Source organism: Puntigrus tetrazona, unplaced genomic scaffold (genome assembly GCF_018831695.1).
Source record: "Puntigrus tetrazona isolate hp1 unplaced genomic scaffold, ASM1883169v1 S000000520, whole genome shotgun sequence".
Classification (NCBI taxonomy): domain Eukaryota; kingdom Metazoa; phylum Chordata; class Actinopteri; order Cypriniformes; family Cyprinidae; genus Puntigrus; species Puntigrus tetrazona.
The window spans coordinates 601,558-627,320 of record NW_025048156.1 but is presented as its reverse complement, the minus strand read 5'-3'; the positions used below and the strand labels follow the sequence as shown (position 1 = coordinate 627,320).

At 38.4% G+C, this 25,763-nt stretch overlaps 3 protein-coding genes across 4 annotated transcripts; all 3 read right to left on the bottom strand.

The window, feature by feature from the left end:
• Positions 1–3,778: 3,778 nt before the first annotated feature.
• Positions 3,779–6,918, bottom strand: LOC122334380 (psychosine receptor-like). 2 transcript variants are annotated; one of them, XM_043232258.1, is made up of 3 exons: positions 6,765–6,916; positions 6,482–6,585; positions 3,779–5,940 (listed from the first exon to the last, which is right to left on the bottom strand). In XM_043232258.1, exons 2-3 carry the CDS (start codon positions 6,511–6,513, stop codon positions 5,064–5,066), a joined length of 909 nt encoding a protein of 302 aa, XP_043088193.1. In that variant the 5' UTR covers positions 6,514–6,585; positions 6,765–6,916; the 3' UTR covers positions 3,779–5,063. The 2 variants fall into 2 exon arrangements, with proteins under 2 accessions (XP_043088193.1, XP_043088194.1); XM_043232259.1 differs by lacking the exon at positions 6,482–6,585 and having other exon boundaries at positions 3,861–5,940; positions 6,765–6,918.
• A 1,375-nt stretch (positions 6,919–8,293) lies between these two features.
• On the bottom strand, positions 8,294–9,385 carry LOC122334379 (ovarian cancer G-protein coupled receptor 1-like). The gene has a single exon (XM_043232256.1). It carries the CDS (start codon positions 9,251–9,253, stop codon positions 8,294–8,296), a length of 960 nt encoding a protein of 319 aa, XP_043088191.1. The 5' UTR covers positions 9,254–9,385.
• Positions 9,386–14,626: 5,241 nt separating this feature from the next.
• LOC122334387 lies at positions 14,627–23,424 on the bottom strand. The gene is made up of 5 exons (XM_043232268.1): positions 23,336–23,424; positions 20,146–21,234; positions 17,227–17,292; positions 17,018–17,123; positions 14,627–16,261 (listed from the first exon to the last, which is right to left on the bottom strand). The coding sequence occupies exons 2-5, from the start codon at positions 21,218–21,220 to the stop codon at positions 15,199–15,201; spliced, it is 2,310 nt and encodes a 769-aa protein (XP_043088203.1). The 5' UTR covers positions 21,221–21,234; positions 23,336–23,424; the 3' UTR covers positions 14,627–15,198.
• Positions 23,425–25,763: the final 2,339 nt, after the last annotated feature.

Below are 25,763 nucleotides of genomic sequence, written 5' to 3'. Positions count from 1 at the left end.
CAATCAATCTTCTAAGTCAATCTTCACACATTTTTTAATTTGCATAATTAAGAGAAAGAGTTAATAATTCCCTTATTGGGTTTTTTTAGAAAAGCCCTCCATAAAACAAACAATGCGCGATACGAACATCGTCAAATACTGTTTCTTAAATCATTATATTAGTGTTTTGGGTTGATCTTAAGCAAACTTAAACAGTTATACTTCACCCCCAATTCAGGACAAAATAAATTGGATCAAGTTTATTGGCAGATAAACTTCAAATTTTTGTTTCAAAGTGAACTGTCCCTTTAAGCATCGTTTTGTCTGTTTTTGTTTAAACAGTTTTGAAACAGCGAATCAATTTGCGAAGACTGGCTTTTTGCAGGAAGGCACCTCACATTGATTTCGGACAGGCTTATGTGACACCTTTTGCTTGGCGTCGAATTAAATGAATACTTATTCGCCAATTTCCCACTAGAAATAACATCAAAAGTGCAAAACGTTAGCAAGAAATATACGTTTACGCACAAACTGGCCACCAAACGTCAAACTTTTAGACGCCATCTTTATATTTTAGCTCAACTGTCACAGAACGCACAGGATTGTGGGATACCAAATCCCACAATATCCAAATTCTGCTTTACTTCTCTGGAAGTAACTTCTCATTGAACTCTGAAGGCAGCATTCAAATTCAGGCTTTGACAAATCTTTTAACTATTGTTCAAGCTATCTAATCCACAAGCAGCTGCATGTTTTATGTTTAACCTATGTTTGCAGTTGCATGAAATTGAGCGCTGAGGAAGCAAAGATTAAGGTAGGAGTCCACTTGCAGAAAATAATAAAAACACCAGAGAAGTCACCTGACTTCCGCGCGCCAGAGATGGCGCCCCGCCCCAAAAACCAACCTAATTTTATTAATACTTTTTTATCGAACAGTTATTTCATAAAATGGCTGTTATTTAAACCACACATTAAAACAAACAAACAAAAAAACAAACAAACAAGAAAAAAACGAACTATAATTAGTTCTGTCGTCATCGGCGACAGATGTAAGCTAATTAAAGTTCGTTGGCAGCGACCTTATTACCGGCTTTCACTGATGATAAATAAACGCACACTAGTTCTGCATCGGCAGAGATTTAAACAGCGATCTAGAAATAAAAAGACTAACAGTTTCTAACAGTTCTCTGGATTTAATGATGAAATGAAGGACGGAGCGAAAAGATAACGACCCGGGGACGACCTCACGCGCCGCCTTTTCAAAAAAGGTACGTCAAGAGGATTTATTTACCGTTTGTAGCATTGGTTATTAGCAAGAAATTGGTTTAATGTATGCTCTGTGACACACAAATGCATCTCAGAAGCTGTCGACGTTTTGCTGTGGTAACGTTAAGAGTTTTGGGCGCGTTTCGCAGCACGACCATTGTGTTGTTTTGGCGCCACGCTTTTGCGCGCCGCTTTGTTATTGATATGTTTACGCAAAACTGTTGTTTGAAAGATTGCAGTTAAGAGTTGGTTATCTCTGTAGAGCTGTTTGCCCGGAAACTCGTTTATTTTAGGTCTTCGTTGCACACAGTGTTGGCTTTTATCCGCTTTAAACAAACTATGTAAATAGAGTCTTTTACATTTGTGTGAATTCATATTTTTATACAAGAGCATTTGGTCCTTTCACAACGTTTTTTAAACCTACACTTCATTATTAGCAGTAGAAGACCACCGTTTCTCCCATTAAAAAATAGACTTTTATAGACAATGCAAAGTTGCTGAAATGGACATCGATGTCAAAGGTTCAATGCATTCAATGTGTGCCTAGCTAGCTAAATCATTTGCATATTCCACCAACATTTTCTTAAGCTTTTCCCCATGTCATAATTTCCCCATCTGATGAATATGAGTAAAACTTGCCAAACAGCCAAACCTGGATATCTTCCTCCCCCTCTCTTTCATTTTTGCATCTTGGTACTTTGTCACGCTAGGCCTTCGGTGAATAGTCCCGAATGAAGTTGTCAACTTGGTTACTGCAGTTAGCTGAAAGTAACCATAAATATAGTAGATGCTACTTGAAATAAAACCGAACACAAGCGTTTGATCCGTATTTACATATCCCCAAGCAACATTTCTCATTCTTTGTTTAAGCTGATGTGCTAAAATAGCTAAAACGTAAAGAAATAGAAATAAAAAAAATAAATAAAACCATATTAAAAAACAATAACTTTGATGGAAATGCTTAAAAAACTTGCATCGTGTTTCAGTCACCACATCATTTCCCCACATGCACGTGTTATTTAGTGTCATTGCTGTTATTCAAAAATGTGAAAATGCGTTAAATTACGTGAAATTATTTCTTTAAAAAAAAAATCCCTGTAAACAATGTAATATTTCTTGTTGTTTTCTTGTCAGACAATGAATGAAAATCAGGTTTAAGATTCTGACAGATCAGGAAGATTCGTGTCTATATTAAGGAGGCAAAACAATATTTTGAGAAGTTAGTCGGTGTACAATCTGACCTGTTCATGTTCATTCAGATTTTCAGCGTTTTAATGCAGAGTAAAAATGTTTTGGCTTAAAAAAATTAGTTTGCATCAATGTTTTTGATTTAAGACGACCTCTAATAAAATGAACTAAATAACATAATAAAAAAGCAATTCGTCTTATTTATTTCATTGTAGCATAATTTACGTACTATTATATTTATTTTTTTGTTACCTTTTAAATAAATATTTATTACTTAAATATTGCATTAATTTAGTTGATTGAAAATGCTTATTTTATTTCAGTTATTATTTAAGGAAGCTTTTTTGCGTTTTTAATTTTGGACTAATTTAGTTTTTAAAACACTATTTTGAGTAGGATTCTTCCTCATCTCGTCTCATTTCATCCAAAACGTCATTTTAGCCCAAGTAAAGGAAGCCTGAGCTGTTGATGGCAGAGAGAGTGTGCATCTCTCAGAAGTGTTCAGCTAATAGTGAAACTTTAAGTTCCTGTTTTTTTTTTTACTAACAGTGCTGATGCCAAGCTGTTTTCAATTTGATGTTAGAGATAAAGTCAGAGTAGCGCCGTGTTAATGTCTGTGAGGGAGGAAAAAAGAGAGAGATTAATGTAATTATTTGTATAATTGTGGAGCATTTTGAAGTGAAAACGGTTTATAAGTTCACTTTTATATTGTTTGTTAGATCGCAATATAATTATGTTTTGCAATATCGAGGCGTGTGCAGGAACCTGACCTAATGATGAATTATTGATATTGATGTTCTGAAGATGTTGTAAGATACGTCTCACCAAGGGTATGAAAATACTGAAACGCTCTCAAAACCCAGAGTTGAGCGTCTGATCCCACCAGGAACCAGGAACTGGATTTAGGCCCATCAAACAAGTGAACTAGTGGACTCGCAGACGTGTTTAGAAGAGACAAGTCACGTCAGATCATGTTTCTCATGGCTGATCAATGATGTTGTCGGGAATGAGGTGCAGGATGTGGGCGGAGGTTTCAGTGCCAGTAGATGCTAATGATGAAAGCTTTCGGTTTGGAGACGATATGATCTCAGAACGCTGACGTGAAAAGCAGAAGATGGGGAGATTTCTGAACGCTGATTACAGTAATGCAAAGTAAATGCAGTATATTTTTGCTTCTTGGATAATATAATATAATAGAACTTAAATTAGCTAAAAGGAGCAACATTTGAGACGTTTATTTTGCTCTTTCTTTTGTTAGAAAGTAATGGGCTATTAAAAAAACAAGCGTGTGTGTGTGTGTGGCAGCCCTTGACTAAAGGTTTTTCTGGTCAACTAGTTACTCGTACTAGTTAACATTTTAGTAACTTTTGTTTGTTAAACTAGCGCTTTCTTTGTTTTTGGTTTATAGAGATGTATGCAATCGTAGGGATGCACGATATTGGATTTTCGCTGCTGATTTTGGGGCGGATAGCAATGCTAATATATTAATAATATATTGTCTGTGCAGAAATTACAAGCTAAATATTTTTTAATTTTGGTTAGTCTTCAACAATTTGTTGAAATAAACAGTAGTTTAATTTTTGTCTTTGTAAATAAACGACATCAATCGCTGCGTTTCCTCCCCAGAAAGATTCTGTTAAGCCTAACACTTTATTTTAGAGCTTAAGATGTTTAAAAAATGAAACGTGTGTTATTGAATGAATCAGTATATCGAAAATTTTTCCATTTAGTGTCAACACATGAACCGATCGTCTTTCCATATTTACACAAAACACAAAATGAAAAAAAACGAACATCAGAAAGTGTTTTATGTCTATTGTGGCACACAGCTTTTTAAGTTTAAGTCCACAGAAGTGATTCTACTCTTCTGTCTATGGAGAAAAGCTGGGCAAAATGGCGGATAGCAGCACAATATACACATTCTGATTGGTCAGATCGCCTGTCAATCAAGCTCATTTGAAGGCAGACATTATTTTGTGGGCGGGGCCTATTTGGTGGCAGAACATTATTCGAGTAGCTGTTTGTGTTGTGCTGTGTTGTCCCCTGAACTGTGTATGTGAATATCATGTATCTATATTGTTAAAATAAAATGAGTAATCATAGCAGTTTTCATTCACAGTCTGTCTGTTTAAACCGATCTCTTGAAAGTGGGTGTAAATAATAAACCAAATTAAAACAAAAACTTGCAATGTTGGACAAAGCCTTGTATAGTATATCAAATATATATTTATTGTTACACTTCAGATATGAGCGAAATATTAGGGAAGTAGACGGTGTGAAAGTGAAACCGAAATGAAACGCTCATTTCTCATAATCCAAGGCTTTTCGTAATTGGACATGGCCCATTCCGTTTAAATGTCAACCTTTCCTTTCTTAAGCTTATAAAGTTTCATTTTATTCCTGTTTAATCCAGTCTCTTTCAAAACAGTATAGAATATATAAACATCGGCACGATCCCATCAGAAGCCGTCAAGCCCTGAATTCGGTCATAATGGGTGCATGTGTGATTGGAACGATGCCGGTTCCGAGGATTTGCTTGTTTTGTTGTTCCATCTCTTTTTGACACTCTTTCTTCCACGTTCTCTTGAGGTTGAGTAACACGTTTGAAGCGCTGGCTTGCCCTGTTCTGCTCATGAAGCAGTACAGGAGCGGATCAGCCAGGCAGTTGAGCATCGCGAGTAAAGCGCAGACCTTATATCCAATGAAGAGCCAGTTAGGTATGGACAATCCTCCAGCACAACCCTCAAAACCATCATGATGTGCAAAGGTCCGAAACACAAATAAAGGGTCAACGAAATGCATCCAAGTAGCCTGCAGACGTGGCGGCGCTCTACCGATCCAAGCGTTTGGTTTCTCTTCACATCCGAATATATTCGCCAATAACAGAAACCCACAACTAATGCAGGAGCGAGGAAGCCTACAGCAAAACGAGCAACGTTGACTATTTTTTGCCTGTTGGACAAAGGAAATAAATCCAAGCAGATTGAGTTTTCCATATCGTAGACACTGTCTGGATGCACGGTCATTGCATTGAACGCGACGGTAAAAATCCAAGCGGCAACGCTCACTCTGGCTGCGGTCTTGCGCTTTCTAAAAGTGCAGAATTGCAGCGGGTGAACGATGGCTAAGTAGCGGTCCACAGCGATGCAGCTCAGAAGCACAGCGCTGGTGTAGAAGTTCGTGAAGAGCAGGAAAACGCAAACGACGCACATCGCCTCGCCGTGAAGCCACATGTCGCGAATGGCGAATTGAACCCACACCGGTGAGAACACGATAAACAAGAAATCCGAGAGCGCCAGGTTGAACAGATAGACGCCCAGCTCGTTCTTCTGATGGATGAGCCGATACGACACAAACAGGGAGAAGGCATTGGACGGGACGCCGAGCAGGATCACGGCCAGCTGCAGGCCCACGAAGGCCATCTTTTCAGGGTGGGCCTGTGGGTAGCAGTCTGTGTCGTTCAGGCTGGAGTTCGTCGATTCGTCCATCGCGTTCATCTCACGGCAGCTAGTTCAGAGATAAACATCGTTTACTGTTTTGCTTCACAGTGGAATAGCAGTTATGAACCCAATTTTTCATGCAAAACTGTAGATTTATTTGATTATGGAGTAAAACAGTAATATTGTGAAATGTTAAACAAAAAAAAAAGCCTATTTTGGTGTAATAGCTCATATGAATATATTATTATTATTATCAATGCTGAGAACAGTTAGTGCTCTTGAATATGTTTGTGGGACCCAGAAAGTTTAAAAGAACTGCATTTATCTTAAATATTCATGTTTTGTAATGCTGAAAATGTCATTTTGATGAATTAGCCGTCTTTCAAAGACAAATCATAGTGATCCCAAACATCTGATGTAGATCAAATAATACGCACTGACGTTGATTCTCAAGGAGTACTTGAACTGAAACACAACGTTAATGATTTTGGCTAAAAGCATACAATTTAAGTCATTTTTTTAAGCCATTCGAGAGCTAGGCTACATTTTTTTTTTTTTTCTTCCTCACTCAACACAATCATATTGATTTAAACTCGTAATGCACCCACCATGTAATATTGACCTGCGATATTGTATACATGGCCTATTTTTCATTTTTACGATGCTTAAGCTGAACAGTCACTGGTTGCCGGGTCAATATTGTGCCTAAAATCTGCTCATACAAAAGAAACATGAGTTGAGCGACTCGAGGACGAGTAAAGGATAACACACAAAACAGCAAACATTACTAGAATTTTAAAATAAATCCACCAATCAAACATTCGTACGTGCCACACCATAAAAAGCCCACGTGCTGAATATTTATCTGAAGAAAATCTAATCCAAACTCACCATAAGTGCAGTGATTCAGGAAACAGCCCCTAGGACAACAATAATTGATTTTGATAAGCTGTATGTGTAGATATACACGGAAGAACTGCACAATCTACAACGATCTCCTCCACAAGGGAGGAAATACGAGCAAACATCACTTCCTTGTTTGCTTCCTTTTAACCAAACCGCCAAACACCAAAGACATGACGTGACGTGCTTTGCCTTGCCGAAATACGATTGCTTGTTCTTCTATTTGTTTCTTCTGCTTCTGCTTCTGCCTCTGTTTGATTACTATATATAGCCATTTTCTCTTAAAAAGAGTCACTCGCGTTGTTCTTTGAAATGTTTGATAATGAGGTAGAGTTATCTGTCGTCAGATCGCATATAGACGTTCAAGAAAGTAATTTCAATCAATTAAAGATCTTAAAAAAAGGGCTAAATAATCATTTTGCTAAAATTGTTTGTGTTAGTAGAAAGAAATAAATTCTTATGGGTTTAAGTAATGTGAGTGAGTGACAGAAGCGTCCTTTTAGCCGAGTCATTTCCTCCTTACGCAAAGTGTTTTAAGAGCATTGCTTTGTTTTGCATTATGCCAGATGAACAGGTGAAGTCAAACATCTCTCAGAAACCACAGACAATACTTCGATAACAGCTTTGCATGCTTGTTGGCTGCAGATTAGATATGTTTCACAACTTTCTTTTCTTTTCTGGAAACAAATACGAATGCAGTTTTGGGCTCGCGTGCTCATTTGTATATGACCGTTTTCCACATCTAAAAATACCGTTGAAGTCATTGAACACAAGTTTACAATTTATATTTGTATACAAACTTCAAAACAGAAGCATTTAGGTTTTTAACCCCATAGAATTACTGCATCATATTTAATACACAAATTTGTAAGGCAGTAAATGATAAACGTTTTGCTGAAAATGATGTTTCATACCATCTACTCCATACCTTCTGTCATCTAAATGACTTTTAAATCAAGTAAATATCCTTTTTTTTAAGTGTATTTCCACTAGCTGGTGCTTCAGGTGTCTTTCTACTGTCAAATATTTACAGATTCTATCAGGTTAATGCAAGAATAACTTCAGAAATATTTCCAGAAAACAAGAGCCCATCAAATTTCATTTACGGATTTATTTTTTGTTTCCGAAAAATCTGTCTCAAATCTGACCATCGGTATCTTTTGAGGAGCACTTGTTCCCAGAAGCTTTACTTTCACTGTTTCTCAGTCGAGACTATGATCTTCGCAAGCCTCCAAAACATCTCACATCTTCTGAGGAACGTTTATTTCTTGATCTCTCAATCAGCATTGCATTGCATTATATGTTTTAGTCTCATGTTATATAAGACATATTATTGGATAAATAGAGCAACCACTGTTATTTTTTATCGTTTTAAGTATCCACTATACTGTCAGGAAGATCTCATTGAAAATCTGGCTATAATTACAATTCAGATTTTTGACATTAAGATGCAAAACATATTCTGTCTGTTAATAAAAATTTGGTCTGTCCAGACATTAAGAAGTATATTCAGAACGTCAGGTTTTCACCACAGATGAATACATCTTACTCAGTTGTGTTTCACAGAGCTTAAAAAGCCTTTTCATTTCAGTTTTGGCGCTGTCGCTAATGAGACAGTAAAGGATGGGGTCCAAAACGCTGTTTATTGTCGTTGTGGCCACAAACACCATGTAATAGTCTCTGAGATTCTGCGCGACGCTGCAGTTTTCAGGCTCCAGCAGTCCTCTGATGAACATCACCACCTGGAAGGGCGTAAAAGCCAACAGGTAGGTGAAGAGGAGAGAGAAGAGAAGCCTGCAGATCTTCCTCCTTTCGCTGACCACGGTAGAGGTGCTTTTCTTCAGCGCCCTGATGATCTCCTCGAAGCAGAAGCTCATCACGAGCACGGGCAGCAGAAACCCCAGGACGGCGCGCGCGATGGCCACGTTCGCAGCGGAGGAGCTCATCACCATCGGCTCTGCGCACAAACGCCTGGCGGAAAGGTTCCCGATGGCCCCCGTGTAGGCGAGAAGACCCGCGTGAAGCGCGATCTCCACCAGCCACACGACGGCGCTCACCAGCACGGCGGTCCTGACCTCTCGCACGCGGGCGAAATGCAGCGGAAACGCGATGGCTAAGTATCGGTCCGCAGAGATGCAGCACAGGAACCCCGAGCCCACGTAGAAGCTGTTGAACATGACCACCGCTATAACGCTGCACAGGCTGTCGTTCAGCGCGTACCCCAGCGCCATGGCGATCCAAACGGGCAGGGTCAGGATGTACAGCAGATCTCCCACAGACAAGTTAATCAGATAAACCGCCAAGTTGTTGCCCTTCTTCATCAGAACCCAGGCCACGTACAGGGACAGACAGTTCGCCGGAAACCCGACGATGAAGAACAGCGAGTAAACCGTGGGGTACATGTGCAGCTCCACCGTGTTTCCATGGGAGCAGTTTCCAGTTTCCAGAGTCCCGTTTCCAGAAGCGTTCGTGTCCATGGCAGATGTTAGAGTATCATGATGAACGCTGCTCTCGGGTGCTTCCAGTGAACTAGTACTACACTCGGAGTAGGCGATGCCTTCACGGAAAACCAAGCCATGCAAATCATGGGTTAAAAAGGACAGCGTGACTGTTGGTTTCCAGGATCAAATATATTTATTGAAAGAATACAATGGGTCTATCTATTTATCTAGCTATCATCTATCTAGCTATCTAGCTATCATCTATCTAGCTATCTAGCTATCATCTATTATATATTTTAAATCACTTCCTGTTTATTTAATTATTTGTTAATTTTCATAGGATTACTTGCACATTTGCGACCTTTCTATTTACTTATTGATTTATTTACACATTTATTAGGTTTTTATTTTTATACATTTGTAATCACGTCTGATTTATGTACGCATTTATTTGCTTGGTGGCTATTATATAAAAAATGTAATAAATGCTAATCTATAAACTCTTTAAGGTATTTGTCGTGAATACAGTATTACATGTATACTAACGGTCTTAATGGTAAACATTTAATGCCGTTTAAGACCATCTGTATGTCATGAATACTTAATGTCCCTCTACACATTGCATTTAATAAGCCCTTGTTATAGATTTATTAGACTAACCAATTAAAAAAGGGCTGATCAGATTTTATTTGCAGTTTGAGACCTTTCAGCAGTATTTTCTGATTCCCTTAACGCTTCTTCTGTCTCACCAGCTCACGACATAAAACCTCTCCGCACAAATTCCTTTTAGACTGATGGACCGCAGATGCAGGAGTGTTATCATACTGTACGTATGGAAGGTTTACACATCTGGATTAACAGCAGATAAACTGCGTGAAATGAGAGTGGTTTATGGGAGGAATTGCATGGAAGATTGCCTGAACGCATATGTCATTTCTGAAGTGAAGCACATCCTGGAACGCGTCCCAGTTCTTGTAGTACACTAAAACTCTAGTGTTGGAGAAATATTGTGCTTCTGAGTATGCCGGGGCCATTTTTGTCACATAATAAATCATAAAACAGCGTCTGGATACTTCATTCTGTCTGTGTTGCATTTAAATGTGCATTTATTAAGCCAAAATGATAAGTAACCTTTTTGTGTACCTTTTTAATGGGTTCGAAAATGTCGTAAATAATTTAACCAAACAACATATAATGGAAGAAATGAAAATAGTATGGTCACATGTTCTCTGTCAGAACGTTTATGCTGAAGTGTTTCTCTACTCCAGTGTTTTTGTCTTCACTTTCTGAGTTTAGTTAAGTTTTTGCCTGCATCTTTGTTCCCATAGTTACCCTTGTGTGTTTCTATGGCAACTGCCCACATCCACTGTTAGCTGGTTTAGCCTTTCTCTCCGTGTGTATTTAAACAGCTTGCTTTTCACTTGTTGTTGCTCTGTGCTGTTCCCTGGATGTTTCTGGTTCTGGTACCTACTGTATGAAAAATTTTTGACTTTGTCTCAATTAAAATTCTTTCTCCCTGCCTCATCATCCCTTTGTTACATATATCTTACCAGTCATTTTAAATGATTTTTATGTATAAATGTATGTTATATATTTAGTAAATACACACAGTACGCATGTTGTGCCGCATCGCACTTTTTAATGAGGTACACATTAGTCAAGAAAATAAATATGTAAAAAATATTTTTGTATTAAAAGAAAGAAAAAAAAAAAAAAATATGTATATATATATACAGACGTGGACAAAATTGTTGGTACCCTTTGGTCAATGAAAGAAAAAGTCACAATGGTCACAGAAATAACTGTTATCTGACAAAAGTAATAATAAATAAAAATTCTATAAATGTTAACCAATGAAAGTCAGACATTGTTTTTCAACCATGCTTTAACAGAATTATTTAAAAAAATAAACTCACGAAACAGGCATGGACAAAAATGATGGTACCCCTAGAAAACACTGAAAATAATGTGACCAAAGGGACATGTTAATTCAAGGTGTGTCCACTAATTAGCATCACAGGTGTCTACAACCTTGTAATCAGCCATTGGGCCTATATATATGGCTCCAGGTAATCACTGTGTTGTTTGGTGATATGGTGTGTACCACACTCGACATGGACCAGAGGAAGCAAAGGAAAGAGTTGTCTCAAGAGATCAGAAAGAAAATTATAGACAAGCAAGCATGTTAAAGGTAAAGGCTATAAGACCATCTCCAAGCAACTAGATGTTCCTGTGACTACAGTTGCACATATTATTCAGAAGTTTAAGATCCATGGGACTGTAGCCAACCTCCTGGACGTGGCCGCAGGAGGAAAATTGATGACAAATCTAAGAGACGGATAATCCGAATGGTAACAAAAGAGCCTAGAAAGATTTCTAAAGAGATTCAAGGTGAACTTCATGCTCAAGGAACATCAGTGTCAGATCGCACCATCCGTCGTTGTTTGAGCCAAAGTGGACTACATGGGAGACGACCAAGGAGGACACCATTGTTGAAAACGAATCATAAAAAGCAAGACTGGAATATGCCAAACTACATGTTGACAAGCCACAAAGCTTCTGGGAGAATGTCCTGTGGACAGATGAGACAAAAATCGAAGTTTTTGCCAAGGCACATCAGCTGTATGTTCACAGACGAAAAAATGAAGCATATCAAGAAAAGAACACTGTCCCTACTGTGAAACATGGAGGAGGCTCTGTTATGTTCTGGGGCTGCTTTGCTGCGTCTGGCACAGGGTGTCTTGAATCTGTGCAGGGTACAATGAAATCTCAAGACTATCAAGGAATTCTAGAGAGAAATGTACTAGCCAGTGTCAGAAAGCTTGGTCTCAGTCGCAGGTCATGGGTCTTGCAACAGGACAATGACCCAAAACACACCGCTAAAAACACCCAAGAATGGCTAAGAGGAAAAAATTGGACTATTGTAAAGTGGCCTTCTATGAGCCCTGACCTCAATCCTATTGAGCATCTTTGGAAGGAGCTGAAACATGCAGTCTGGAAAAGGCACCCTTCAAACCGGACACAACTGGAGCAGTTTGCTCATGAGGAGTGGGCCAAAATACCTGCTGAGAGGTGCAGAAGTCTCATTGACAGTTACAGGAAGCGTTTGATTGCAGTGATTGCCTCAAAAGGTTGCGCAACAAAATATTAAGTTAGGGGTACCATCATTTTTGTCCAGGTCTGTTTCATGAGTTTATTTTTTTAATAATTCTGTTGAAGCATGGTTGACAAACAATGTCTGACTTTCATTGGTTAACATTTATAGAATTTTATTTATTATTACTTTTGTCAGATTAAAGTTATTTCTGTGACCATTGTGAGTTTTTCTTTCATTGACCAAAGGGTACCAACAATTTTGTCCACGTCTGTATGTGTATATGTGTATATGTGTGTGTGTATATGTGTATATATATATATATATATATATATATATATATATATATATATATATATATATATATATGTGTGTGTGTATATATATATTTAAAATAAATAAATTAATAATAATAAAAATATATATTTTATTAATTAATTTATTTATTTTAAATATAAAAAAATAATGATGTGATGTGTTTTCTGTAGTGATCTTTGTTGATATAAGTGATCAGGATCAGACTACTGCAAGTCAAACACTGTATGATATGTTTTAGTTCCTGATAAGTCTGCTGGTGGGTTCATGGGTTAAACGGAAGATGATGGCCCTGTTATGTGTGGTTTAGTAGAGGAGAATTTGCTTAGCTCTAGTTGTGTATTTGCATGTTTACAAGTTAGCAGCAAGGTATAATAATAAACAAAGAAACATGACATGATGATATGCACAAATAATTTCAATTACAGTTTCAGTGTCTGCTTTTTGAAACAGGCTTATAGGTTTCCTTCTAATAACCCAATTTAATAACTCATTGTAATGCAGATTCGCAGCCCCTGTGTTATTCCCGAAAACCGTAGCTGTTTTTGCTCGAGATGAATTTGCAAGAACGTCCAGATGAATGTAAATATTTTGTTTAAAGCGTTTCTTCTCCATATTTGGTTTAGAAATAGACTGACCTCAGCGACTGCTTTATTATAGTTCAAGCAATGTTTGCGCATATGTGCTCAGCTTTTCCATGATTAAATGTGAAATAAGTGTGAAATTTGCATCGGAGCATTAGATTTGAAGAAGTGTGTCTGTGCTTAACGTGCTTTATTTGAATCAGCCTCTTCTAATTCGGCACTTCCTGTTTGTATCGAAAGCTCAACCCATAAACCTGAGGGGAAGTGTTTATTAAAAATGCTGTGAATACTTTTAAGCGCAGTCATGAATTTGTGGAACTGAATTGTGTTAAGAGCGAAGCGTATGCGTCTGAGCTCATTTCCAATCAGCGAAGCGTCATGCTAGCATCTTTGCAGCGTGTCTCACTTTTGTCTTCGACTATAAATGCTTCGGTTCAAAGAGGTGCTGTGTGAAAACCACACGAGTATGAAGTTGTCTATGTAGTCGTTTCATGGGTATTGCAACTGAGCTATAGTGTCCAGAACAGCACATTTAAGCCAGAATGGACCAAAACATGGTTACGTTAGTGTGTTAAAGTGCATATGCATTTTTTAAATTACTTCTATTACTTAATTACACACACAAGGTCTTGGTGTCAAGAGCTTCAAGTGCAGAAAAAGTGGAGATATGCATATACTTTAAGTTCGCAAAATGAAATAAAACTAATAGCCACTTCACTAAAAAAAACAATTATGAGTGTGCATGTGATCTATGTACAGATGAAAAGTTTTGGTAAGTTGTTTCCACTGCGTGCACACCGATTCGGTCCATGCTAACGCTCATATTAATCGTTGATGTAAAAAAGTGCTTAGCGTTTTATAATGAGGCCCCAGATGTTATGTATTGTTTAGGTGCTCTAAAAAGTGCTCAGTGCTCTCATTGGAATATTATTGTGCTATTATGAAAAACATTTTTACTTCAGGATTATTGTTCTTGTTATCAACTCTTATTTATGTATTATGTCTAGAAAAAGTCATGCAATTTGAAAAATCTATCAATTTGAATCTTTTATTTTCCTATATATGCTAGGTAAAGTTATTTAGATTAAATGGAAGTTTGAAATAGCAGGTATTTATACTTTTAAAAAATTTTTTGTTTGTTTAAAAAGTGCTTATAATGCCATTGTTCTGTAATATGTGAGCTGTGCTGGCTATACTGTGCTGCTTACCATGCAAATACTTACAATACAGCTGTTTTTTATTTCATATTTGTATTAAGAAAATAGAACAATAGTGCATTGCTTTTTTTCATCGTGCATCTAAACCGAAACATTTAAGGAAAACAAATAGGCTAATTAAATGTAAAAATCACTTTTTCATTCATTACAAATAATAAAAAACACTGGTTATTAATACAGTTCAGTGAAGAGCAGGGAGTGATTCAAATCCAAAACTTTAATGTGACAGAAAGCCTATATTTTAAGGCCTAATGTGATGCACAGATCCAATACAATATAATACATAAGAAGCTTTTCCCCAACAGTTCACAAAACGTTCGCTGAAGACATAACAGATTATGTTTGCATGAACAGCAGCCAAGACAGATATTTTACAGTACCTTTTGTACAATCACATCGTGCTGCTTCAGACCCTTGCCATCGCGTGATTTTCACAAACTACGCCAAAATTGTGCTGAGGGGAAACACAGGTCATCAAGAAAGAGAAAGCATGCACATAAAGCTCATTTGAAATGTTTAGCAACTATTTAGAGCATTGGCATCAATAGAAGAGGGTTTGTTAAACTTCTTTTGAATGTAGTTTAAAATCGGCCCATGTGCATCCAGACGGCTCACTCTTCTATAATCAATCAATTCAATCGTTCGTTGTTTAATCAAGATACATTTTCTTAAACTATTGTAGAAATTTAGTGAAAGAGTTTGATTAAAACCCTCATAATTACGCCAGTACTGTAAATACTACCACACTAGAAATGTTGTAAAACTCTTACTCTAGTCTTTCTCGTATAACACAACAGGTTTGATCTGATTGGCGGTTGTCGTAGAGGTTAGAACGGTCCGCTGAAGCGCAGTCGCATCCGACGAGCGTTTTCTTCTGTTATAGATGCTGCTGACTTTTCTCTTAAAGTAGTTCCCCGAGCAGACGTACAGCAGCGGATTCAGGCAGCTGTTCGAGAACGCAAGGTACACCGAAAACTGGTTTCCGATGTTCAGAAAGTGAGACCACTCGTTCTCATCCAAAACCTGTAGATCGCAGAGTAAGTCTAGCAAAGTTACGAAGTGAAACGGGCCCCAGCAGGTGAGGAAGAGCAGGGTGACGGCGCAAACCAAGACCGTAGCCTTCTTGTCGTTTCGGTCCTCCCAGTAACCGCTGTCTCTCCGGCGCTTCAAAGCCCAGATGATGTTGACGCAGCAGAACGTGATGACCAGGAACGGCAGAGCGAAGCCCACCAGGATCAGCTGCAGAAAATGAGCGAGTCTCCAGCTCGCGTCGGGATAATCCAGGTAGCATTCGACGGCTTGGTGCCCCGGGATATCTTTGAGTTTCCTCATGACGGCCGTCGGAGCTCCCATGCCCAGGCCGAACAGCCACAGAACGACGCAGATGAACTTGGCGTAGCGTTTCCGTCGCAGCCACATGGCCTTCATGGTCAAGGCGAGCGCGAGGTAGCGGTCCACGTTCACCATCACCAGCATGTAGATGCTGGTGTACATGTTGACGGTGATGGAGAGGTTGACCACCTTGCACATGATCTCTCCGTAAGACCACATGAAATAGTTCAGGATGTTCATGGCCCAAAACGGCAGGCAGACGAGTAGCATGAGGTCGGCCAGCGCCAGATTGCCGAGATAGATCTCGGGCACGGACCAGCGGCTTCCCTGGAGCAGGAACACTAGCAACACGAAGGAATTGCCCGCAATTCCTGTCAAGCAGACGGTGAAGATGTACGGTGGGATGATGGAGTAGACCAGCTGCCACTCTTTTGTGTCGAAAAAGTCCAGGTATGATGGAGTGACGGATCCATTTGGAGGCTGAAGCGTCGCCAGATGCATTCTAGAAGATACAAGATCTGCTGGAGATCAGCTAGAACATCACGGACCTTATCGGTTACTTCAGTTGAGGGCTGTTTTAAATCGTTGTATTAAATATTAGTTTAGCGGCGCCGTCTGAACCAAGGATAAAATAAAATGAAATAAACTATCAAAGAATAATATTAAAAACTTTATTTTATTTTTGGTAGATTCTCATTTTAATGTGGTTTAATTGTAACTTATATTTTAATTAAAATATTTAAATAATTAATTATTTTTTTAAATGTAAATTTTTTTCCAAAATTACAGTACAAAAACAGAAAAAACAAAAAAAAACAAAATTAAACTTAGAAATCTATTCAATTTATAATGATTTAAATTTGGGAATTGCTGTTTGAGAACGATGATGTAAAGCTACTTGTTTACATTTGTGGTCTTTAATTTTAATTAAACACTCTTAAGTTACACTTTATAATGTGTCATTTATTTTTTGTCATCTCAGATATTTTCTTGAAGTCCCTCTGATGTGAAAAAATATATTTCAATTGTTAAACAGCACTGCACTGATGTTAATTGTCATACAGGTAAACTTATCACTGTTTTAACTCTAAAATGATTTGTTTTAATTTGACACTTTTTCTAACTAAATCAAGCTTTTCGTCAGCCCATGATCCCCAATTTGGGAAACTATAACTTAAAATTATAGTTAGAAAAATGAATAATATGTTGTCTTCGCTTACCTTACTTTTTCTGCGGAACTGATTCCACGTTTTCTCACCTCACCGTCTTCTTGTTCTTGCAGAAGTGTTTAGTAAGAGACCGAGAAGAGGCAGTCTTTAGATCCTCATTCCTCCAGAGCCATTGAGCGGCTGCTGAGGCTGAATCTGTTTATGCTCAGAGTTTTTCGTTCCTAGCTGAAGACGCAAACACCGTGTCCCACTGAAGAGAGACAGATGAAGCCTTCAGAGTAATGCAAACATAATGTACTTTGGCCAAAACTGGCGCGGCGCTGGAATGAATTGGCTTGCTTCGTCACTAGTAGACCATACAATACTGAAAATGACACAAATGGGACATTTTTATCATCTGTATTTATGAGCTCGTATATGACTAGTAAGACGCACTTTGGTGTTGGCTTCACGAAGCCTGAAAGTTTCTACAGTGGTTGTGAGGTTTTCTGTTTGAGGTTTAAAGGAGTTTGAAGGCCCTGCTGTGTTCCAGAATATCTGTATTTTTCTGGATGCTTGCAAAAAGATTATGCGTTTGGATAATGGATTAGATAAAGGTTTGGACACATAGACGGACATTTTATTACGGGTCAGATGGATGTATTGTAAAAGGTTTAGGCCATGTAATGCTAACACATCTACCAGCAGAGGTCAGTCTTAGCTTCAAATGTGTTTTTGCTGTGGGACTGTGTAAATATTTCGAACTGAGATGGGCTAAAATGTACCTCTGAGGACTTCCTGTCAATCAGTTCTGGGTCTGTTTAGTGCTTCTGAAGATCACTGCAGTGAAGGTCAGATTATATGGGATTATATAAGCATATTAGTACAGTAAAGATGCTATTCTTTTTATTAATATTTTACGTGCACACTCCCCTAGATCTTCTGAGATCCCAGACCTTTTAATTCAATATATCCTAATATAAAAAACTGTATATGAATATACGTGACCTCGCTTAAGGTTACTGAATCTCGTGGCTCGTTTCTAAAAGTAGAACTGTGCATTTCTAAAAATAAAACGTGTTTCTAAAAGAGACTAGATGAACTTCCTGATCTTAAAATGGTAGTCTGAGTGGACTTTTTATAAACTGCGGCCGGTTGCTTGTTTGTTAGATAACTTTTATTTTGCCTACCGTTTCAGAGGCAGGTGTTGGTGATGAATGTGATGTCAAATGTAAAAAAAAAAAAAGCTGTTCTGTTGATTCAGACCGAGAATGTATTTCTATTAATCCATTCAGTTGTGGTGTAGGATTTTTTGTATGCGTTTAGAAAAGAAACGAGACCTGAAAATCCAATGCATGGGGCCAGTGTTGCATAAAAATGTTTAAAGCGCTGCCTATGCAGCCTACTGATGTTATTTTTAAAGGAGGTTTTGTTTTACAGCCTATGATGAATTTATACCACTAATGTATGCTTTATTTGAGGGAATGCTGACAGATTATAGTACAGCCAGCCACCCGCAATCACGAAGGTCCCACCACTCTCCGTTACCAACCACAGTCCTCTTAAAAACATGTCTGGCCGTTGAGGTATCGCTGGAAAAACACTATTCACAGACTCACAAAGAGGAACGGGTGTAGAGTCATTACTGGAAAGTCTGTTCTTTAAAAACCAACTAGTCATTTTCTTACCCCAGAAACAAACGCTGGAAACAAACACAGTCTGCAGAAATCACCGTCTGTCTCGGTCTGATATTCAACTCGCGTTACACAGACAGAAAGTGCTGTCATATTATCTTCATACGTTCACATTTACTCTCCGTGTAATGACTAAACATTTATTTCAGTGAAAAACTAAGTCTAAATCTCTCGGTTTCAACATTTTGAACAATAGGGCCCATAAATTTCCATAAATTATTTTGTTTTATTTCTTCTGATCATCAAATGAACACATGAAACGTTTATTTTTAATCAAAATGAAAATGCAACCCTTTTACTGTTAAAAATAATACATGGTAGAAAAAATCGGGTGAATATTCCTTTAAAAATTTTTAATAATAATTTGTGTTTTTTTTTTCTACAATTAAGTGGTTGTTATAATTGTTTTAATGATTTTATTGTTCTGTTTAAATTTCACATCGCATACAGTTATACGGTAAGTTATTTGTTAAAGCGTACTTTTATTATGGCAGGTTGTGACGTTTCTGAGCGCATGCAGCGTGATATGATGTTTTCTCAAACTCTCAAAGCGTCTCTGGAGATGTAGTGAGATGCAGAGGCCAGAGATCACAGGAAGTTCACGTGTGCTTCAGTACTTGTGTAGTAAATAAAAGCGCGTCTCCATGCATGTAGAGGTTAACGGAGCATGCAGGACTCTGGTGTGTTAATATTCACACGCATAGTTCATATCACGATTACAATTAAATGACAGACTTCTTTTATTCACGGAAACCACGGCAGTAGAAATGGGTTTAAAGAGTTGCAGGGTGACTGTAACATACAGGATCAGATGCTAACCACTGGTTTAGTTCATTTGGAGACACTTCTTTTTTGCATTTGCACTTAATTTAGCGTAGGGGTATTAAAGATGAAAACGATTTGTTACTTAAAACTAAAAGAAAAACAAAAAAAAAATTGATTTAATAATGAGCACTAAACTAAAGGTAGAAAACTTTAACTTGTTAATAAAAAAGCATAATATAAAAATAAAATAAAATAATAAAAACTATAATAGCATTCCAAAAAACACCACATAGCCATTTTTTTTGGTTTTCAGGGAAAAAAAGGATTTATCACTTATTTAATTTTCCCTTTGCTTTTTTGAATTTATTTAATATCTTACAACAAAAGAAGATACAAAGACAACAGTTGAATGTAACTGTAGATAACGTTTTGGTGGTTCACCTGTCGTTGGTCGGGACATGGTGCTACAATCCTTCAAAATGGCTTCCGTATGTCTTTGAACTATGCCTGAAAGGGTTCATTTGAACCTGTGGACAATGTATACATAATAGTCTTTATAATTTACGAAGGTCCAGTCAATATTTGCTTGTAAATTTTACAAATAATTACAAAAAAACATAACACACTGAATTAATTTAAAATACTGAAACAGTATTTTCTTGTAAAACATACATGAGTAATCTATTTACAACATTGTTTAGTGTGCATCAAAATAATTAAACGAGCATTAAATTACGATTGAAATTTGTGCCTGTGGACGTTTCGCGCGTAACATTCTTAAAATGTGGTGAAAGTTTTCAAGGTCGACGAGAGCTGCGATCTCGTAGAACTGCTCGACGAATCAGTTTTTTTTTCTGTGAGTTGCTTCATCAGCTCTTTGACCTTCTTCCTGAAGTTCTTGCCCACGATCACGTAGAGTATCGGGTTCAACACGCTGTTGCTCAAAGCCAAGTAGGTGAATATCTGATTGGAGACGTCCACGGCGGTTTCCGCGTCGCATCCGCCGAAGACGCCCAAGCGCATCAGGATGTCTATGAAGGTCACCAGGTGGAAAGGCACCCAACACAAGAGAAACACCATCAGCACCACCAGCACCAGGACCGTGGCTTTCTTTTCGGTGTTTTCCACATTAAAGCGGTCGATGATCTGCTCGCGCAGCGCTCGGATGATCCTCAGCGTGCAGTAGGAGATCACCAAAAACGGGACGATGAAGCCTATCAAGATGAGGAGGATGTCGCAGGCGAGGCCGACGTTGGGGTTTGGATAGTTCAGGATGCAAGCCGAGATGTTCAGCTCCGGGATGAATCGAGTGTCCCGGAAATGAAGCGTCGGGACGCTGAGGATTAATCCGAAAACCCAGACGGCGATGCAGTTGAGCTTGGCGCACCTCGGCCGCCTCATTCTGCCTCGCGACAGCGCGTGGGCGAGCGCAACGTAGCGGTCGCCGCTAACCAGCACTAGCAGGTAAATACTGCAAAACATGTTCATTCTGATGCCCGTGTTGACCGCTTTGCACATGAGCGAGCCGAAGCGCCAGTTGAAGCCGTCGATGCTGTTGACGGCCCAGAACGGCAAGCACAAGACCAACAGGAGGTCGGCGGCCGCCAGGTTCCCCAGGTAGATCTCCGCCACCGTGCACGCTTTCTTGTGCAGGCCGAAGACCAGCAGGACGAAGACGTTTCCCAGGATTCCCAGCACGCAGATGGTGAACATGTACGTGGGCTGCATGACGTACAGCCAGTCCCACGTTTCCCAGTGAGGACACTCGGCGGCGTCGGTGACGTTGTTCCCGGAGACGTTCGTGGGGATTGTGGAAAGGATGGAGGCTGGTGTTACTTGCACGTCGGGCTCCATGCTTCTACGGTTATCTGTGGAGAGATGTTTAGAGTTAGTTTACTGTTAACCAAGTCGCTTCTGCTCACCAAGGCTGCATTTATTCGGTTAAAAATGCATTGGAACAGGCGTAGTGTCCAACATTACTGCAATTTAAAAGAACCGTTTTCTATGTGATTTTCTGTTTAGATGCATTACATCTGCATTTTCAGCATCATTTCTCCACTCTTCAACTTATTGGCTGCTCAAGATGTCTGGTTATTACCGTTACGTTGAAAACAGTCGCGCCGCTTCATATTTCATACTTTTTCAGGATTCTTTGATTAAAAGGATCTTTTGCATTGGTAGATGTCGTCACTTTGAATAAAGAATGTTAAATGTGTTTTTTTTTACAAAAATATTGGGCAGCTATGATGATCATTATCGGCGTTTCTTATGCAATGAATGATTTATGAAGGATCACGTGACCCCGAAGACTGGAGAGATGATGCTGAGCGCTACATCACTGGAATAAATGACATCTTAAAATGTACTCGCATGGAAAACTGTTACTTTAAACTGTAACGATATTTGTCGCCTTCACAAATTGTTGCCCGTTACTGTAGTTTAGTTAAGGAATTGTTGAGCTCCTCGTGTCGTCTTTGCATTGAAAAAAGCGGCATCACATGTTTTCACATAAAAAGGAAGTAGCGATTGGGAACAGCTTAAGGGTGAGTAACTCCTGGAATCCTGGAAGTGGCATCTTCGGTATGAAAGCGGTGGGTAATTGCATAATATTTCCAGCGCGATTAAGGAAACTGTCAGGCTGCTGATTAGTTGGAAAAACAGCAAGGAAAAGAAATGAACAAACTTACAAAATGCCATCTTTTTTATAGCTTCACTGATCAGTCTGAGCCTTTTTAGTCTTTCTAATTGCTGTTAACCTGGGACCAGTTGCATTGTATTACAAGTCAATAAAAGTGAATAATAAATAAGACTACGTTACATAAGACTGATGGCACTTTGGTTACACTGCTAGTTGGTCAGACTAGTTCTTAAGACTTAAGTCTCTTTATTTTAGGATGTGAATCACGGTACTGTCTGAAACAGATGATTAATGCTTGGACTAATATAGAGTACCATGCTGACGTTTGGGGTCTCGTCTGCTTGCCAAGGCTGCCCTTATTTAATCAAAAATACACTAAAAACAGCTAAATATTATTATAATTTAGAGTGATCGACCTCTACGTGAAAATATTTGAAAACATAATTTATTTCTGTGAAGCGCAGCTGAATATTTGGCATCTTTACTCCAGTCTTCAGTGTCACGTGATCTTTCAGAAATCTAACATGCTGATTATCTGCTCAATGAATATTTTTGATTACTGTCAGCGTTGAAAACTGTCGGGTATTTTTGTGGAAACCATAGTTTTTCAGGATTCTTTGATAAATAGAACGTTTAAAAGAACAGCGTTTATGTGAAATCGAAATCTTTTGTAACATCATAAATGTTTTATTGGTCACTTTTGCTCAATTGAATGCACATTTACTTATGTCACGAATACATTACTAGTTAGTCAGTGTGCATGTGTCCATTGATGCTTACAAACACAATACACTAATGAGGTAACCATAGCAACAACCAGCTGCTTGAGCGCAATAATTGTTGGATAAACATATATAGCATTATTATTTATAACATCATTGATGATTTTCATAATGCAAACATATCACACAATGCATTTAAAAAGTAAAACAGAGACATGAAACCATAAACCATCTTTTCAGTTATTAACACTGACACACATAAACCTGACAATAATGTAAATTTTGGTTCATAAGTTGCCAAATATGCAGTTTTTACACTGAAAGTATTTCTTGCTTTCTCTTGAGCGTTTCTTCTGCTTTTGTCCCCCCGTTCTTCCACTTCAGTAGAAACAGAACGTGTTGTTTCAGGCCATTCCTTTGAGCAAACATTTATTTTTTCGTCTCTTTATCGTTTCGCCTAATTAAAGTCGTAGCAGGAAAATGTAAGTCACCCAGTGCAGTGGACTCATCTAATCCTCACGGCAGGTAAATGCAGTTTAAAATGACACACAGTTTGGCAGATCGTCAGCTCTACACATGCTTTTATCGTCGAAACTGTGTTGTACGTACCTCACCCCTCCAGAAAAGCAAATCCAGATGTGTGGTTTCCCTGCAGATGTGCCGTTTTCCCGTGTGCCGTGCTTTAGTGAGCTCACGGCACGGCCTGGCTCTTAAAAGAGTGGGAGATCCTCATTACTCTGATGTCAGACCTGGTCTCCACCCTCTGGCTTTTCCCTTCTGTTTTTACTGGAAAACTCAGAAGCAGCCGTCTGGATTGAAATAAATAATACAGCGTGCTTTCCCTTTATTGGTCAATATACAGAGAGATAAGAGAGTCCAGGGGTGCGTGAGTCCTCAGGTCTTGCTTGGCAGTTTTAATGCTCTGAATCAGAGAAATATGAAGTCATGACGTTGTGAAAGTGTGTTTGTAAATCCACCGACATCCCAGCCGCTGCTGACATCATTATGGAGGTAAAAATAGAAAATTGAGATTTTTTGAGCGATGAAAAAGTTTTGCAAATTTTGCATTGTTTTATATTTGGTGTTCAAAACTGAGACAATCATCCGGTCCTTCGGATGCAGCTTTATTTGTAAAATGTGGCATTGCCTGGCAGACGGTAAAACAAGTCATGCATTTTTATTTTATTTTTAAGTTTATTGATAGATTATAAGTTTTACAGTAAAATACCATTTCAATCTTTCTTGCATAATTTCTTTGTGCAGTAAAATGGTTCTTTGTAACCAACTGTAAAAAAAAAAACACCCACAACCTCTTTTTTTCTGTAAACATTTTAGTTGGATTTAATGCTTTCCAAACGCCACTGCTTGCTTTAGAATGAAAATGAAAAAAAACCTTTAAAAAAAACCGGCAGAAAAAGTTCAGAAACAGTGATTTGGTAACCTTAAAAAGTTCTAAATGATCTTATTTTTGTTAACATATACAGTATAACGTAATGTTGTGCATAATGCCTAATCATAAAAGGATTTTTACAAAAACTTTATTATTCCAAATAGTCCAAATAGTTGATTGTTCCAAATTAGTCCAAATATTCGAAAGCATGGTTTCTTTAGCAAGCACTAAATCATGATATGGTTGGCGGTCGATTGTCTTCAAGAAGAGAGTTCAGCTCTGATGGGAAGAGAATGGCTTCCATCTAAAAATCACAGTGGGGGTAAAGTGGACCCAACGAAACCATTATTGAGGCTGAGCTGTTTTGACCGCAATATCAAAAGTGTCTCCCGGGCCCCAATAAGAGCGTCATTTAGCTCTCACAGCACTGGACATCACTGCAGGTTAGTGGTGTTACTGCCCTGTGGAGGATACGCAGCTGTCAGATGTTACTAATGTGAATCACGCTAATGCTAATGGCTCTCGGATAATGGCTCATTACCATTATGCACATAACTGCTTTCTGAAGTAATTACATTTCATTCGCTACGTTGAGAAGGGAATACGTGCATGAACTATATTTAACCTTTCGCAACATCGCTTTCAATCACTTCTATTTATTATTGCTAAATAAACGTATGCAGATGTCCACAGAAATGTGAATCGGAACAACTGCCAATAATCAGAAATGGCTTCGATGAGCAAAGCGGCGCGTTGGATCGATTTCTGAAGGATCATGGGACACTGAAGACTAGAGCAAGAATGCCGAAAAATCACAAAAATAAATAACGTCTTAAGATATGCGTGCACTGAAAGCTATTTTAAATTGTAATAATATTTGTGTTTTGATGCATATATATTATATATATATATATATATATATATATATATATATATATATATATATAATCTGAATTGTTCCAAAAGTGGCACACGTGCAAAAATATCATGTTTTGGGTGAAATGATGCACTTCGGCTGCACATGCTCCCTTTTTCTCGCATCAAGTCAAAACAGGATGCACTATGGGAAAAAAATGCAGGTCCAAGCTTGATTATTCACTGGAAGTCGTCTGATTCATGAAAGAGGCCGTTACTTACTAGATGGAGTCAGATGGAAGATCATTTTTAGCATTTTTAAAAGTATTAAAAAGCAAATAGGGTCAGCCAATAGTTCATGCTGAGTTGAAACACGTTCCATCACGGCGTTTTTCAATATACTGATCCAATATCTGTGACCTTCTGAGATGCATACTTTCTTCAAAAGCAGTAAGTGATGAGAGTTCAGGAAACGCTGGACATGTTTGGAGACTTGAGCAGATGGAAATGATTTACAGAGTCCTATGAAGTCATACTTTCGAGCTTCGGTTTGCTGAGAAACACGGAGGCTGACCTCAGTCAACATGCTGTGTGTAAATGTTTGTGTTGAAATGATCGTTTCGTTATGAGCGATGGAGATCCTGAGATGTTTTGATGAGGAGTAAACATCCCGTCGGATCACTAGGGTCACTTTCACCGCTTCTTCTCCTGCTGATTGATTGCATAATTACTTTAAAACATTGCAAACTTTTTTGGTAATAGAGGTTTTGAAATTAGACGTTTAAATAGAGC

Coding starts and splice junctions, on each gene's coding strand:
- LOC122334380 (XM_043232258.1), bottom strand. CDS start 6,513: ATGTATACAATATCGCAGGTCAATATTACATG. Junction 5,941..6,481: donor TCGCAGGTCAATATTACATG/GTGGGTGCATTA, acceptor TCTCTGAACTAG/CTGCCGTGAGATGAACGCGA.
- LOC122334379 (XM_043232256.1), bottom strand. CDS start 9,253: ATGGACACGAACGCTTCTGGAAACGGGACTCTGGAAACTGGAAACTGC.
- LOC122334387 (XM_043232268.1), bottom strand. CDS start 21,220: ATGGAGCCCGACGTGCAAGTAACACCAGCCTCCATCCTTTCCACAATC. Junction 17,124..17,226: donor CCGCGCCAGTTTTGGCCAAA/GTACATTATGTT, acceptor GAGCATAAACAG/ATTCAGCCTCAGCAGCCGCT. Junction 16,262..17,017: donor AAGAACAAGAAGACGGTGAG/GTGAGAAAACGT, acceptor TGTATCTTCTAG/AATGCATCTGGCGACGCTTC.